At 42.4% G+C, this 15,684-nt stretch overlaps 1 protein-coding gene across 1 annotated transcript in view; it reads left to right on the plus strand.

Annotated features, from left to right (window-relative positions):
- ANTXRL (ANTXR like) overlaps positions 1-15,684 on the plus strand; it is a 51,915-nt gene that overhangs the window by 24,370 nt on the left and 11,861 nt on the right. Inside the window, exons 13-17 of the mRNA XM_052677251.1 lie at positions 2,982-3,077; positions 3,696-3,734; positions 6,379-6,477; positions 8,064-8,231; positions 9,325-9,405. Coding sequence (XP_052533211.1) covers positions 2,982-3,077; positions 3,696-3,734; positions 6,379-6,477; positions 8,064-8,231; positions 9,325-9,405 — 483 coding nt within the window. The remainder of the gene's footprint in view (positions 1-2,981; positions 3,078-3,695; positions 3,735-6,378; positions 6,478-8,063; positions 8,232-9,324; positions 9,406-15,684) is intronic.

Consider the following 15,684-nt stretch of genomic DNA (forward strand, 5'->3'; position numbering starts at 1 on the left):
TGACAGCTGCAGAGCAGAAGGGCAGGAATGAAGACAAACAGTGACTGGAGCTTACAGATTTGATTTGTGATGTTTTCTGCATTGCAGTTGGGAAATTTTGCACCAGATTGCTGGAACAGCCCAGGGTGTGTGGATGGAGAGTCCAGCAGAGATGATTTTGCTGCTTCATCTGTTTTTATTATTATTTTGGGTTTTTTTTCCAAAATTTACTTCCAAATTTTCTGCAATGAAGACTTAAATTTCCACGTTTTCTACTCCCTTTCAAGCCCAAAGAGAAACACAAATATTAACTGGTACATTTGGTTACCCACATGTAATTTATTTCTAACGGAGGCTGAAGTCTTAGCCCTAGCTGGGATCCCCACAGGCCAGAGGGTGGATGCAGAAAGCTTTCTTCTCAATAGCCTTAGGATAAAGAGGAAACTCCAATCTCCAGTCCTGTCAATCTCCTGACTTTTGCCCAGCTCCTGCAGATTAAATATGAAGGACTCCTGATTCTCATCTAGTACAAGAAAGACCATCTCACTCCAGTTGTATCCCATAAGTGGGAAAGCTGGTGTTCACTTTCCAGCTTTGTTCTAATCTCATTCATTTCACTCTTATTGTTTTATAGACTCCCTCCATTTCCTTTCCTCTCCTGCTCCCCTCTCTGTGAGCGGCAGCCAGCTGGCCTGCTCAGCCCTCCTCCCCAGCTGGTGCTTCTGTCCTTTCTGTACAGTAAGTATCTTCTCTTGACTTTACTCCCAAAGCCTCTGTGTGATCCCTGCGCTCATTTCTGTTCAGCTGTGTGAAGTCTGCTATTTCCTTTTCAAAGTCCAGCTTCACTATGATGCTTTGTGTGTTTGATCACTGAAAGAGGACTCTCTAGTTTCTTGCTGCCAACAGCTCCTGAGCTGCTGCTGGCAAACATCTCAGTGATTTATATGAGCACTTAGCATGGGAAAAGCAGTGCCTGGGAACAGGGCAAGTAGGCAGTGTGTGTTTGGAGTAACGGTAGCTGTAATATGCACATATCCATGCACTGCATTGGTGCTATGCTTGGATTTGTATTAAAGAGTGCATGATCTCTCCTACAAAAATGATATTTAATCATTCTTTTATCAGCAAGCTGGCTTCAGTGGGAGCTCATGCTTCCCGGGTGTATTAGTGCTACATGGAGCCACGAGTGGACCAGAGGTGGGTGGCAGCACTGAGCTGCAGCTGGGTAGTGTCTTCTAACACGGCTCCTCCTGTGCCTGGCACTCTGCCTTAGCCTTCTCCTGCTGCCTGACCTAACAAAAGGGGTGAGCTATGTAGTGTATCCCAGAACAGAGCAATTTGTTGTGTCAGTGACCAGAAGTGACAGAGTAGTGGAGAAATGGTGATGCTACAGTTATGGGCTAAGTACTAAGAATGGTGTAGGAGCCAAGGAGAGGTTAGTCATGTCTTGAATGTGCCAATCCTGACAGGTCTAGGATCTGGCCTGAGGAAGAGCTGGGTAACACTCAACATCTCATCCAGATTTCACAAATCTCTTCCCAGCTGGTTCTTTCTTTTCCACCCTCAGCCTCTTTGCTGTCTGGTGGGAAAACAAACCCACCGGATTCTGTGAGAAGGTGCTAAAAATGAGATTTGTGTAGTCTTGTCATAGTAACTCAAGTAGTTTTCTTATTTAACAATGTTGAATCTTACGGACTTTGTCATACAGTGGAACTTGCTTTCTTTCTGTTTCTTCTCCTAACTATCCTTGTTTGAAAATGCCGTATAGCTTTCTCTTTTAGCCAGCTCCCATTCCCTCAGCCTGACTCACAGACCCTTCTTCAAGTTCTTTTTACCTCTTCCTGGTCCTAGACTGTCCTCCAGTTTGCTGCCAGATTTTTCCTGTTCACTGGTACTCCTATTGCTGGTGAATTGAACCTCTTAAACTCAGAACTTACCTTTGAAGAGGTTTTCCACAACTCTGGTACACCAGAATAATTTTAACTCCATTCTGGAGCCCATTGGAGTCCAAGGAAACTGCACATCCCTCCATGCCACTGCCCATCTGCATCAGATGTTGGATTTTCAAAAGCCATGTGCTCTGTATGCTCTGCAGGGGCCAAGCAGCACATTGAAGACCTTTTTTCCTGTAGTCATCAGAGCAATATTTAGCCAGCATATCTTCTGAATGCACTCTCATGAATGCAGTGCACAGTCCTTTGAGATTTACACAGGAAAATCAGAGCTCTGAGTCTCCTTGGTTGTCTGGCTACTCTGGAGACACAATTTTAACACTTTTTTTTTTTTTAAATTAAAAAAAAAAAGACTACTGTTTTGAATGTAGATCCTCCCTGGCCCACGACTCCCTCCTGCAGAGTAGGTTAGGTAGAATCAGGAATGATCAAGACAATGCAATCCTGAGAAACTCAACAAGAATCAGCAGTGCTAAGTACTAGTTTATCTAAGTGTTTAGGCTGGGGTTGTGTGCAGCTCAAGGCAATAGAGGCAGGCTTAGGAGCTGATGAGGCTGAGCTAATAATAAATTGTATGATGTTCATACGCTGACAGTTATCTGTATGATTTTAGCTGCAACATTCCTGTTCTTAGAGTATCAGTATTGATATATTATGCATCTCTAGTAATGAAATATTATTCTGCACCATTAAGTTTGATCATGTAGTTTGAAATATCCTTCTGACAGTACTAAAGCACCTCTCAGGACAAGTTTGGGGATAGTTTGTATACAATTTTATCACATTTGAATCTAGTGAGCTATAAGCATACCATGAATTATACATACCACAAACTGGAGGTACTTTCCTGAATCATGATTCCAGGGACAGATTTGCCACACTAAATATTGATGAGATCCTAATGATGAGAATAACGGTCTGCACCACATAAGTGAGGCCATGTAATGTGGGAAATCTGGCTTGTTTGCCCAGTCTACTTGTATAACTTCATGCCTCCTACCTCATCTGTGATGTATGCAAATAACTCAAAGGCAATCGTCTTGTTTGCAGCTGACTGGAACCATCCTTTTCATTGCTCTCCTGATTCTCTTTTTGCTACTGGCTCTGGCTCTTCTTTGGTGGTTCTGGCCCCTTTGCTGCACGGTGGTAAGTACAGATTTATTTACTACTTTTTTTACTTGATATCAAGTTTTCTTTCTGACTTGCTTCTTGCTAAAACGATAATGATGATTTGGCCTTCCTGTAGTAATGAGCCAAATGGCTTGACTGTACAGTGTTATTGATCCTGTAATGAATTCAATTCAGCAGAGCAGGCAAGATCTAAATCTTACTTAAATTCAGAAACTTTCACTGGAGACGTCACTGAGGGAAATGATGACTAGATACCTTGAGATTTACATTAATGAATTTCTCTGCAAACATTTTAAAGCACCTGTAAAATAGCATTGCTTAAAAATAATTTGTTAAACGTGTAAGCCATAGCAAATGTATGTGAAGCTGAAAGCTCTGGGCATTTCACAGGGTCTGGTAAGCACCAGGCAGGGCTGGAGACATACATATGATGGTCCTGGTGCTGCAGCACAGATATTGCTATCAGTGTGAGTAATGATAGTCCATTGTTTATGTGCCCTGTGATTGAACTTGAGGAAGTAGAACCTAGGAGGCAACCTATCTATGATAAGCAAAAAGTACAGAGAGCATAGCCCTGATGTGGAAGAAACCCTGCCATTAACCCAGATTCCTCTCACTGCTTGTATATTCCAGGTGATCAAGGAGCCACCTCCACCACCTCCTCCAGAGCCTGTAAGTATGCTATTTCTGACCTGTCACATTGTCTGCAGCTGCTGTAGTGCAGTGTGCTGCCCAAGAATGTCACTCCTGTAGGTGCCTTAATGGCACCTTGAAGGCTGAGAGAGGAAGTCTCTGGGGTCAGGACAGTTATTTCTGCCTTCTGGCCTCTGTACAGCAAAGTTATTTCCATCCACAGAGAAAATAGATGCCTAACTCTGAAGTCACAACATTTCCTACGGTTTTTTTTATTTCTTCTGCTGTGCATCCATCACATGGGTCTGTAGGAAAATCTTTGCCTCTTCAGCAGCAAAACCATTGTGCTTAAAGCTGTCCCTCCTCCAGCAGAGTTGCTGTTCCCAGGAGGGGAGTACAGAACAAAGTCAGGCAGCTGAAAGAAAAGACAGTGAAGACTGCATTCCTGTGGCTTTTTATACAGGAGAGGGAGCAGGAGGCAGGCCCTGGCTGTGGTTCTGTTGCAGCTTGACCCTTGGCAGGATGCTTGGCCCTTCTGTGTTTAAGCTGTGAGCTGTTGGAGGAAGGGTTGTGCTTTCTTTGAGATGGTAACTCACAGAGGCCCTGGTCTCAGATTTGGTTTCACTCTGTTATTTTGGTAGAAATAATAGCAATAAATAAACGTATCTCTAGAATGAACTCATGACTGCCTTTATTCCTTTTCTGGGCACAGACAGCTAAAGGGTGGGAAAATATTTACCTAACCCACAACAGAAGCTTACAACTTGCTGCTAACTTGCTGTAACATAGCATGAATATCAGGAAGCAACCACAGCTGCAGTTTTGAGGTTGCCAGAGGCCATCATTGCTGTCTCTGTGATTCTGTTGCTTGCCCTGAGCAGCAGCATTGTGACAATTTGACTTCAGAATATGCACCAAAATCATTCTGGTTTTGGGGTGATTAATGTTGTCATGAGGCATAATCATAGCCATGCTGTGTTTGAGGGAGATTTCAGAGAGCTTTGCACCCTGGCAGTAGAGTTCCCAGATGCTTTGGGGTTATTCTGTTCAGCAGAGAGTTTAGGCCAGCACACATCCTCATTAAGCTTCCTGAAATACCCGAAAATACAGATGTTGTCCATTCCTTTACTTGGCTGTGAGTTTACCTTCCATGGATCAGTGTTTCAGGATACATAGCACTAGCCTCCCTGTGTGCAGCATCCTGTAAGCCATCATTAACAGTCCCGCTACTATCAGGTTTTCCAGCAATGAGGGTTGTTAGATGTAAAGAATTTAAATCTGTTAGATTTCATAAAAGAGGCAGGATTTTTTAATATAATACTCCAGTCCATACAAAGTGAAACACAAATGAATTTAAACTGCTGATGTAGTTCACTGTGGGTGCTGCCTTAGATGTGGTACAAAATGGGTTTGTGTATTACAGTCTTCCAAAGCATCAACAAAACAATCATGCAACGACTTCTTTGTCTATTTCTGTGAGTTAGGGGTTGAAAAATCCCATAGAAGCAATGGAAATGTCAACTCTAGTCTTGCCTGGCCATACTAAAGAATCTGTTGGAGGAACTGACCCATGAACCATAGCTGAGAGTTGAGATGTCACCAAATAAATGATGGAAATAGCTCTCTCCAAAGCACGACTGAAGAATTAAATAAGAATAAACCAAAATGAAGACAAGATTTTTAGGAGATCTTACTGGCTTTTGGACTCTCAGCTTCATATTCATACAGATGCGTAAGGGACACTTCAAGAAAATGTCATTAAGTAACCTGGTAATGAATTGTGTCCTCTGCTAATTGAATTTCACTTGATTTTTTTTACTTTGTTTTATTTCTATTTTAAATAAAAAATGGATTCCAAAAAGAGCTTCTAGAACTGTACTTATGGTGTGACTTTCAGCTGTTTTGACTCAGTGTAATGACTGAGTCTGAGAAGACCCAGTGACTTCTCCCAGCTCAGGATGATAGAACTGGGAAAGTGTTCCCAGGGTTTTTGAACTAGAAACATTTGCCAGCTTTTATTTATGCAAGAACAGAACAGCGAACATGAAGTAAAACCCTGATTCAGATTCTCCCACGTTCAGAAGGAAAGAAAAAAATCCATTCTTTATAATTACAGGTCAGAAACTCTGGATCTGAGCTTCCTGAAAATTTGGAGACGCTCCAGTCTCAGTTCCAGCTCTGAACTGTACAGCTTGAGCCAGACTCTGCAAAGAATCAAGCAGCACAGAACAACTGGTTACAGCTGCCATGAGAAAAGGGCTTGATGCACATGTTAGAAATCTCACAGTGGTAGCTTTTTCCCTGTTAGGTGACATTAAATTCTAAAGGCCCAGTTAATAAATGAGTCCTTTGGATTAGCTGATTGCAGCATTTTCTACACAGCTTAGTGACAAGCCAGTATAATGTGCAATTCATCTGCACTTTACTGTCCCTTAAAAGTCAGTTGTGATTTTGAAGCTCAATGCATATTTGATTAAATAAAAGCTGCCTGAAGAGGAGAGGGGAATAGGCAGTCTTCCTTGGCTTCCCAGTTAAAATTGCAGCTGCAGAGACAAGAGACTTTTTTGTTTTTTGTTAGCAAGTGTAATATACAAAGCCAAATATCCAAGGATTGAACCATAGGATGTTCAATTTTTCCCATTTATATGAGAGCAACAATAACATCTCTCTGTCTTTCCCACAGGAGTCAGATGATGAAGATGGATTGCCGAAGAAAAAGTGGCCAACCGTGGATGCATCTTATTATGGAGGTCGAGGTGTTGGTGGAATTAAGAGGATGGAGGTATTGTGTTTTTTCTCTGCTATAGTTCCTTGTAAATGATCTCAACTATATACTTTACTAATGTTTTTGTGCAAATAAACAAAAAAATCCTACTTTTTTTGTTGGAATACAGGCCAGGATTTAATTAAGGCTAATCTACCTGATTGCACCTGCCATCCAAGTATCAGACATTGAGCTGCCACATTTGCATGAGTAATTAATTGAATACAGCACTGTGAGCACGGGAAAATTTGCAGGTTAAGGAATGAGATAAGCACCAAAAGTTCTAATTTACTGAGTCAAACCCTTCAGTTAGTGCAGTTGGCTTCTATTCTGTTGTCTACTGCAGAGTTGCACTGGTTTTTACTATTTGAGCATGTCGTCTATGATGTTCATTTGTGGCTGGAGGCAGTTGGGTCTGGGAATTAAAAACAGTGGATTTTTGTTTCTTTTTTATTTCCTCTTTCATTTGAGCATTAACTCCTAATGCACAAAAGCTTGCCAGGGGAAAATTTTCCTCTTGGTTCTCTTGTTGAAATTGGTCAATAAATCAAATATTAGCTTGGGATTCACGTATGACACAGTCTTGATATGTGATGTGAGGTGTTCCTTCAAAACAAAATCGCTTTGTGCTATCCTGTGGCATACATATTCTGGAGAGGCAGCTGTTAATGCTGTGATAAGCTGCTAACTCTTGTATATCACCACGAAGTTAGTGAAATCTGTGTACTATTCCTTATTAAGGCTAGTAGAAGCACAAGGCAGGGAACTATCAGTCATTCATATCTGCAGAGGGTCTAATGGCAACTTGTAGGGATTCCACTAGGCACTACTACCAGATCTAACTGGCAGCTAAGGGAGGTGGGCTAATGTGCACCACCTGAGATTCTGGTCCAAACCAGAATTAAAGCAATGGCTTCTCAGCAAGGACCTGAAAGTCTGGAAAGCCTGAAGTCAAAGTACTGTCTTAACACCCTTAACCATTTTCCTCTGAGAATGTTTATCTTTGGTGCTGAACAGCTTCATGGATCACTTGCTGTCACTGAACACAGTCACGTTTCTGCTTGAGTCAGACTACGAAAGCAGATTTTTACCTTGAAACGAGCAGTGTACTTTGTATGAGGATGAAGTTTGTGGCTGTACATGGTCTTCTTTAGAAAAACTGTTTCCACTATGAGCTGCTACTCTTAAGCTATCAAATCCTTGCCTGCTAACTCTATTTTCATTTTGGAACTAATCAACAAGAGGAGCACAGAGCTGTTTATAAAGACCAATTTCCTTCAACTAGTGCTGATGGCTGCTTTTTGAGTGAGGCATTAGGAATACAAGTGTCCTAGCAGAGCAGGGCAGAGTGCTTTGGATTTCATTTGGAAATGGGTTAATCTGCTTTGAATGCCATAACATACCACAACGCATCATGTTGTGCAAATGCTGGTAGTTCAGGCTTTTCAGAGTTAACATATGGCTCTTAAGGGCATATTTCTGATTACGATTCCTTCGTGAAATTGGTTCCTGTCTGATGATATTTGGATCACCCAATGGAAGTAGGTAAATGCCTGCTTGTGGGGACCACCAGTATCTCTCTTATTGTGCTCTTCTGGCTTCAGGTGCGGTGGGGAGATAAAGGATCAACAGAGGAAGGAGCAAAACTGGAGAAACCCAAAAATGCCATTATTAAGCTGCCGGAGCAGGAGTATGAGCCCTGGGAACCTAAGCCGAAAAAGCCCCATGTGAGAAAACCTCCTTCCCAGCGGAAGTGGTACACTCCAATCAAGGTAATGAACCCATCTCTTAGTTTTATGAAGTCTGTTTTGTCCTTTATGATCCTTTCCTACCTCTTAAGTGTAGCCTTTCTTAGGCTACGCTTCCTATTTAGAAATATGGCCGATATTCCTCAATTTTGCCACTTCTTGGAACTTATGTTGCTCCAGGCCCTGTGTTGTCAGAGTTTTCTGAGGAATGTGGAGGGTGTTAAAGGGCAAGAGCAGAAATCTTCCCTCCCACAGCTCACCTCTTGGTCCTTTTGCACAGTTTTGGTTTCAACAGCAGATGTCCCAACTCTTCTGGCAGGGGGACCCAGCTGCACTCCATTTTGAAGCATGCTGCAAAGAAGTTCACATAAAGAAAGTGCCTTGTACTTGTTTTGGTTGCAGAGTGGCTAAGGCCTGGGGTTGGGATTCTGTTCTATTCCCTCATAGCTCAGCCACAAGACAGTGTTTGATTTTAGGCGAGTCCCTCAGTCTCTACATGCTTTTTCATCCTCATTTCTCCTGTGTCATTATAGTATCTGATGTCTTCCCATCTCTAACCTATGTATCCTCACACAACCCCATAGCTGTTATCTCAGCTTGCAGCCAAGGAAGCTGGAGGGCTTGTGCTGGTGAAGGCAGTAACATACCACGCTTATCCCAGAAACTTGTGGCCAAATCCCAAACCAGTGTTTTGTGTGTGCAGAATGAGACCCCCTCCTCCCCATCCTGCTGTGTATGGTTCTCAGATGGGTTTAACAGCACTTGAATTTACTGACTGGAAAGTACCCGTGAGTGATGCCAGCCTAGGTCTTGTGGCTGTTTATCCAGTTCAGTAGGTATTCATTTTTCTGCCTTTTGTTAACGTAGCTCCTAATTGTGCCTCTGTGGAGCTGTTTAGGCTACAGTCATCACGTTTTGAGCAGAGTGAGTTTGTCCCCCTTGGTTATAAGGTCCACATTACCGCTCTGAGTCTCTGTTCTGGCTGTCCAACAGGACAAGGACACAGGAGCAATTTTCATGCAGTTTGATGCAGAAAGACTGCATCTACTCAGCTATAGTTTAATTTTGTCACGTTCTCCTAAGATTTCTTGGTTATGTCAGATGTTTTTTATTCCAGGGCAAACTTGATGCACTGTGGGCTTTGGTTCGGCGAGGCTACGATCAAGTCTCTCTTATGAGACCACAGCCAGGGGATAAGGTAAGGTATCACAAACACACTGCCATGTCATTGCTCTGTTAGCAGCAGCAATGCTCTGTCCCTTGCCTTGCTTCTTTTCTTTTTTTCTTTTTTCTTTTTTCCTTTTTTTTTTTTTGCAAGCTTGTCTCCTTTTTACATAACCTTGAGGCTAAAAATTTGTCATGAGAACCAGAAATGAGCTGAAATGTTTGCAGTGGCATCTATTTAAAATTATTCCCCCAAATGGTCAACAACATCTTCACTGTGATGATTTGAGCAGACTGAGGTAAAAGCTGGCCAGCTGCAGTTGCGTCTCTGTCTTTTTCAGCACTGTAGGTTCTTAGCCTTGCTTTCTTGGGAGCATGTGATGGAGTCAAAGGAAAAGTTCTTTGTAAACTCAAAACTAGCATTTTTGAATTTAATAAGTAGTAGTAACATTGCAACATTATTTTTCTGATGTTGGGTAGGAGGGATAATCACTTTTCAGCTTTAATAATAACGTTAAGTGATTGTATTGTTCATAATTTCTCACATTAGCAGGTGATGAAGAAACAAACTCTAGCAAAGTTAATGGAAAATATAATTTCCTTAGAGCTCTGTGCAGAGACGCATCGCTTCCTCATGACCTGTGTGGAGGCATAGGGTATTTTCCTGCCTTGGTAAACTCAAATGCAGGTCAGGAATTGATTCTTCATTGGAGCAAGCAAGGAATTTGTGCCTCTGAGCTACAGAAGTCCACTCCACTGCAGTACTAGGAGCTTCCTGTTGTCTGTTCTGTTACTGCAGATGTACAACTTCAAGGGAGTTGAGTGCTGCTGCCTCACTGTTTCACCTTTATGTTTGGCTTTCTGTGGGGGAGCTTTGACATGCAAGTTCCAAGCAGAGATGGCAGTATCTTTCTCCCCTGCCCTATAGCCCCTCTCTGCCAGATTCTCTACATTTTATCAGTATTTAAACTTCAGTCTTTTTCTTTTGGTGTGTAAAGGACAAGCTCAGCTTCCCATACTACTTTGTAAAATGGCCTTTTAACTTCTTTCACCAAGCTGCATTTTCAGGGCAGCTGTGCTTGAGACACCTTATTTATTTTTTAAGCACGATCTGGAGCTTCTGAATAGGCTCTTTAGGCCCAGCTGTATTTTGATAGCACTAACATTGTATACTACGTATCTATCCCCTGCCTTTTCCTGGCTTGGCGAGTACATTTCTATGGGTGCAGAGCACAACAGAGCCTCTGTTATCCTGTGCGGCCGTGAAACATGCAGGGGCTGGCTCAGAACAGGGATGCTCAGTTACTTGCCCCTCCAGCCCTGCTGCAGGGAGGATGAGGGACTCAAAAGGGGCTGTGTAAAACAGAGCAAGCTGAAGGATTATTGTATCGGGGCAAACATTAGAAAATCAAATGTACATCTGGGAAATAGGGTGGAAAGAATCCTATTGAGCCAGATTCAGTGGAAAAATGAGATAATCTGTTCCCTGGTCTGTGAAATTAACTAAAGCTGAAGAATTTTGAAAGGGAAACAAGAAAATGACTGGCCATCACTCTGTTGTATAAATAAAGGATATTACAGGCCTGTGTTTCATGGAGAGAATCTAGCACAGAGAAGAACAAGGTTATTATGGATTGTTCTGTCGACTTTTCCAGTAGCAATTCCTTGGTGGAAAATTGAGTTTGAGACTGGCTTTTGGTGAGGAAGGAATATGTAAATAAATCATAAAATCATTTGAGTTGGAAGGGACCCTAAAGGGTCATCTGGTCCACCTCCTCTGCGGTGAACAGGGACACCTACAGCTCGGTCAGGAGCTCAGAGCCCACCCTTGAATGTTAACAGGGATGGGGCATCTGCCATCTCTCTGGGCAACCTGTGCCAGTGCCTCAGCATCCATACCGTAAAAAAACTCCTTCCTTATATTTAATCTAAATTTCCCCTTGAAACCATTTCAAAAATCATAATATACATAAAACATAACGTGTACTTGCATGCGTAAGTCCTGGCTAAAGGAGGTCAGTGCTATGAGTGACCTGGCTGCATGGACAGCTCTGACTACGTGGAGCTGGAGGAGCTGGGCAGCCGTCAGAGCCCAAGAGAGAACAAGGCACTGCTGCCCAGATGTGTTGACAGCAGTCAATAAGCATTGGGTTTCTGCTGGTAGTTCTGGAGGCACAGTGCCTCGTTGCGTGGTATTCTTCCAAATGCACCATCCAGGGGCCAGAGAGATTGCACCATTGCTGTTTTTGCATGGTTTTGTTTTCTGGTTTGTTTTCGTATGTTTGTTTTGCTGTTGTTTAGATTGTGGATTTTTTTTTTTTTTCTGGCAAGGAGGTGTATGCTTTTTTCCTTTTTTTTCTTTTTAAGAAAAGGAAATTGTGAAGTTCTCTATTCAGGAAAACTTGAAGTTCAGAAGGCAAAAAAGCCACAGTGTTTTGGGGACCGGCCTTTGCATTCGTAATACGGAATATTCCTATTTCTGAATATCCAAAAATCAATTAAATTATCTTTACAGTTTCAAGGATTACCAGAAATTTAATTTTTGGAACAAGATAACTCACCAAAGTTAACATTCTCTGAACTTTATTCAGTGTACCCCCAATTAAAAATGGTATTTTACACTTGTTTTAGCTCAGCTGGGCACATTAGCTTTCTCTATTAGTAAAAAGTAGGGCTGAATTGTTTTTATTGTTTTATTTTCATTAAATATTATGATGAAAACATCCACAGTTGAGGGAGAAAAAAAATCACAGAGCTTTTTTGGACAGGGTATGACGAGGAATGTTTTGACATTAAAGCACTCTTTAAAAGATTTGAAAAGCAATCTTTCATCCTTTGAAACAGCTAGGTTTCAGAGCTTTTTTTCCTGAAAAATACTTGTAGAAATACAAGCATGGTACCCACTGCACTGTGCCTTGTGCAAAAAGCCCCTTGGTTCCCTTTGGGCAGCTGGAGTTTGGCAGTTCCCAACGGGCACTTGTGCTAGGGCTGCAGAGCGGGATCCCATAGGGCTCGTTCACCCCAAGGCTGCTGCCCTTCCCTTCCTCCCCCAGGAATCCGGGGCTTAGAGCACCAGAAGTCATGGATCAAAAGTGAGGTTGTTACCAGTGCCAGCAAGTAAATATTAAAAGCCCAAAGATGCATGGAGAGGAAGGTGAGATGTTTCTTACAAATGACCTCTTTAGTTGCTGCTTTCAGCAAATCCATTTCTTTTTGCATTTCAGCACATGCTGTCACAGGAAATTCTCAGCAGCTTGGTTTACCAAAAACCACAGCTAAAAAATGATACTGTTCCCCCCAACCTCCCTACAGAATTGCTCTTGTTTTTTTAAAGCTTTAGAAAGCAATCTCATTTTTGTCACTGAAAATTACCTAGAGAGAAGTGAGAATGTAGACATGGTTTTGATGTTACTGTCATCCTTGTATACTCAAAAAACGACCTAGTAAAAACAATGCTTGACCAGTTCTAACCTTTGGTTAGCACATGCAAAGCCTTTTTTGGGGAAAGGCACTTGAAGCAGACTATGATACAAAAATTGCAGCTTTTTCTCCTTTCACCCCCCAGAAGTAAAGGTAAAAAGGAAGTGCTAAAGCCAAAAATTGCACTAACTGTGAGCTGCGAGTTGTGCTGGAAAACAGGGCTTCTGTCCTTTCAAGTTCTCTGCATGGATTCTCTGCATTGATGGGTGCTTTGAATGATGACTTTAAATAAATTGTGGTAGATGCAATTCTGAACAGTAGCCTTTGAAATTAGGAGGAGTATTTGAGTTCCTTATTTTTTGAGTCTCTTTTAAAGCAGTCATTCTAAAGCTGGTGTGTTTGATACCCAGAACATCCATTTACTGACAAATTTTGAGCAACCCTTTATAATGCTGATCATGATACCTATGTGCTTAGTTTTCCCAACTGCAGAATCATGAGAATGATTCTACATTCATGATTTGTCATTACTTTCTGGCTGGTCATTGGTTTGTGAACAGCCCACTGGGATGGCAGCACCCCTGTCACTCCACATGAGCTGCCTTTGTGCCAGCACTAGTTGGAGCTCATGTTAATTCCTTCTCTCCAAGACCAAGCAGCAGCCTTTAGCAGGTTCCCTGCAGCTTGGAGCTGCACTGTAATCACCCAAAGCTGCAGGGGTGCTGGAAAAGCAGCACTGAGCACCTCCAGGCCATATGTGTCAGGCTTCTGTCTTGTTCTGAGTTTTTATTTCTTTGCTTAACCTTTCTGGAGCCAATTATCTTCATAAGCTGGTGAAAAATTAAAGAGACGGGGTCACTGCCTGCCATAGTAGACGTTCTCACTTGGTCGCTTTTGATGAAAATGAGATGCATGTAGCCATTGTGTGATTTTTCTTTCTCTTTTAGCAAAGGAGACCACTATTTGTAAGGTTCATTCCTACTATAACAGGCATGATATGGGAGAAAAAATATCTCCTTGGCCAGTATCCTAATGCTCAGTTCCCAGGATGTGCCAAGCACTGCAGCTGGAAACGTAATCAGTGACTAATGAGTTTCCTATCCTGCAAGAAGCCCACATACTGGCACTACTTCTCTTTTGCCAGGATCTTGTTATTTCTGACACGGAAGAAGGGTTTGCAAATTGGCTCTGTGGGCAGATGTGGCCCCCAAGGGATAACAGTGTGTTCAGGGCTTTGGGAGCCTGCAGCACACTCAGCAACAGCCACAAGACACTTTTCTGAAGAAGGGTGTAGATGCCAAGTGCTGGTGCTACTTAGCGTGAGCTGCACAGCAGAATGCAGAAGGATTGGCCTTGGGGTTTAGAAACTGAGCTGCAACTTCAGAGATCTTAGCTGTAGCTAATGTAAGTCACTTCTCATCTGTTGTACTCTAGCTCTCTACTGATATAGATTAAGTTCCAAGAGAGTGAGACTGTGCTCCTGTTGCCACTTTGAGTATGCCAGAGATGGTCATGTGCACCTGAAGAGATCTGCCATGGCCAATGCATTTAGTTGCTTCTTGGCAGGACCCTTGGATCAATGCTGAACCTGCTATCTTCTTTCTTTTGGACTTCAGGGAAATGTACACACTTCACTGTCTTCTGAGTTGGGTAATAGTCCAAAACGTTATCTAACAAGCCTTCCATAGTGCTCTGCTTACGTACTTCTGGTTTTTGTGTGGGAATCCATTTCTCTATGTGAAGAATGAGTAGTAACCTTCCTCAGTGTAAGCACTCTGTAAGATAATATATTAATGTTACTGTTCATACTAAGTTTATTGTACTGAATGTTAAATAAAGATGAAAAGATGTTGCATCTCTGCCGTCTACAGAGGAGCTGTAATTCTGGATGCCTCCATTCTTGTATAATCTACATGGTTCCTTTTGTGGTAACAGAAGAAAATCTATAATCACTGCTATTATACATGGATAGTACAGATGCATTACCCAACCTGAGAGCATATGAGATGGTTTTTCTTTGTGGTGGGCCAAGATCTTATGTTTCTGGTTAGAACAAGGAAAATTAATAGCTGTTTTCACCAGAAAGCTGAGTCTCCAGCATTACTCTATACTGTAGGCGCGTAAAGAGCCTCGCGCTCTTCTTCTGTGCATACCACAATCCCAGCTAGCTCCTGCAGAGACAATCAAACAGTTCATCCTGGAAAGCATGATGACACTTAAATACAGTTTGAACAAGACCAGTTATGGTCCTTTGTGGTCTCCTTTCCTCCTCCCAGTAACCCACCAGTACCTCAAGTTTAAGCCTGTTGCACCCAGTGAATGTTTGCTGCTCTAATTGCTATGCTCCAAAGCCCTCTCTGCTCTAGGTGATGTAGAAATGCAGCCTCCTTTTCCTTGAAAATGCCAAGGAAAAAAGAAAAATCTTTTGCAAACCAACCACTGTTTTTTCCCTTGAACCACATTCTTGTATTGTCAGCATACAAATGTGGAAATGTGTGGTACTGTGGTTGAAATAAGGGATGTGAGTCACGAGTCCTGAACTTGTATACACCAGTTCCTTCCCCGGGTTGCTGCCTGACCTTGGGTAGGTGAGCAGTATCTTCTCACTTCCTCCCCGCCAGGAGCTTTATCCATCAAAGCAAAGAAGTAGATTGTGCATCATGAATGCAGGTTTAGGTTTGACTTAAGCAAGATATTTCTGTCAGGTTTGAATGAGGTTTGGTCTGGTGCAGCTATACTTGGAGGCTGGGAGTGAGCATCAAATATGACTGATGGCGCGTCACTTTGTTTATGCTTAATGTCACCAATTTCTGTCGCAGAAACCGTTTCTGTCTTCAGAACCAACAGGCTGTATGGTCTGCACTTGGAGTTACTTCAGCCACAACCTCAGCAA

The sequence above is a fragment of the Tympanuchus pallidicinctus genome, unplaced genomic scaffold, assembly GCF_026119805.1.
Source record: "Tympanuchus pallidicinctus isolate F22 unplaced genomic scaffold, pur_lepc_1.0 scaffold16, whole genome shotgun sequence".
NCBI lineage: Eukaryota > Metazoa > Chordata > Aves > Galliformes > Phasianidae > Tympanuchus > Tympanuchus pallidicinctus.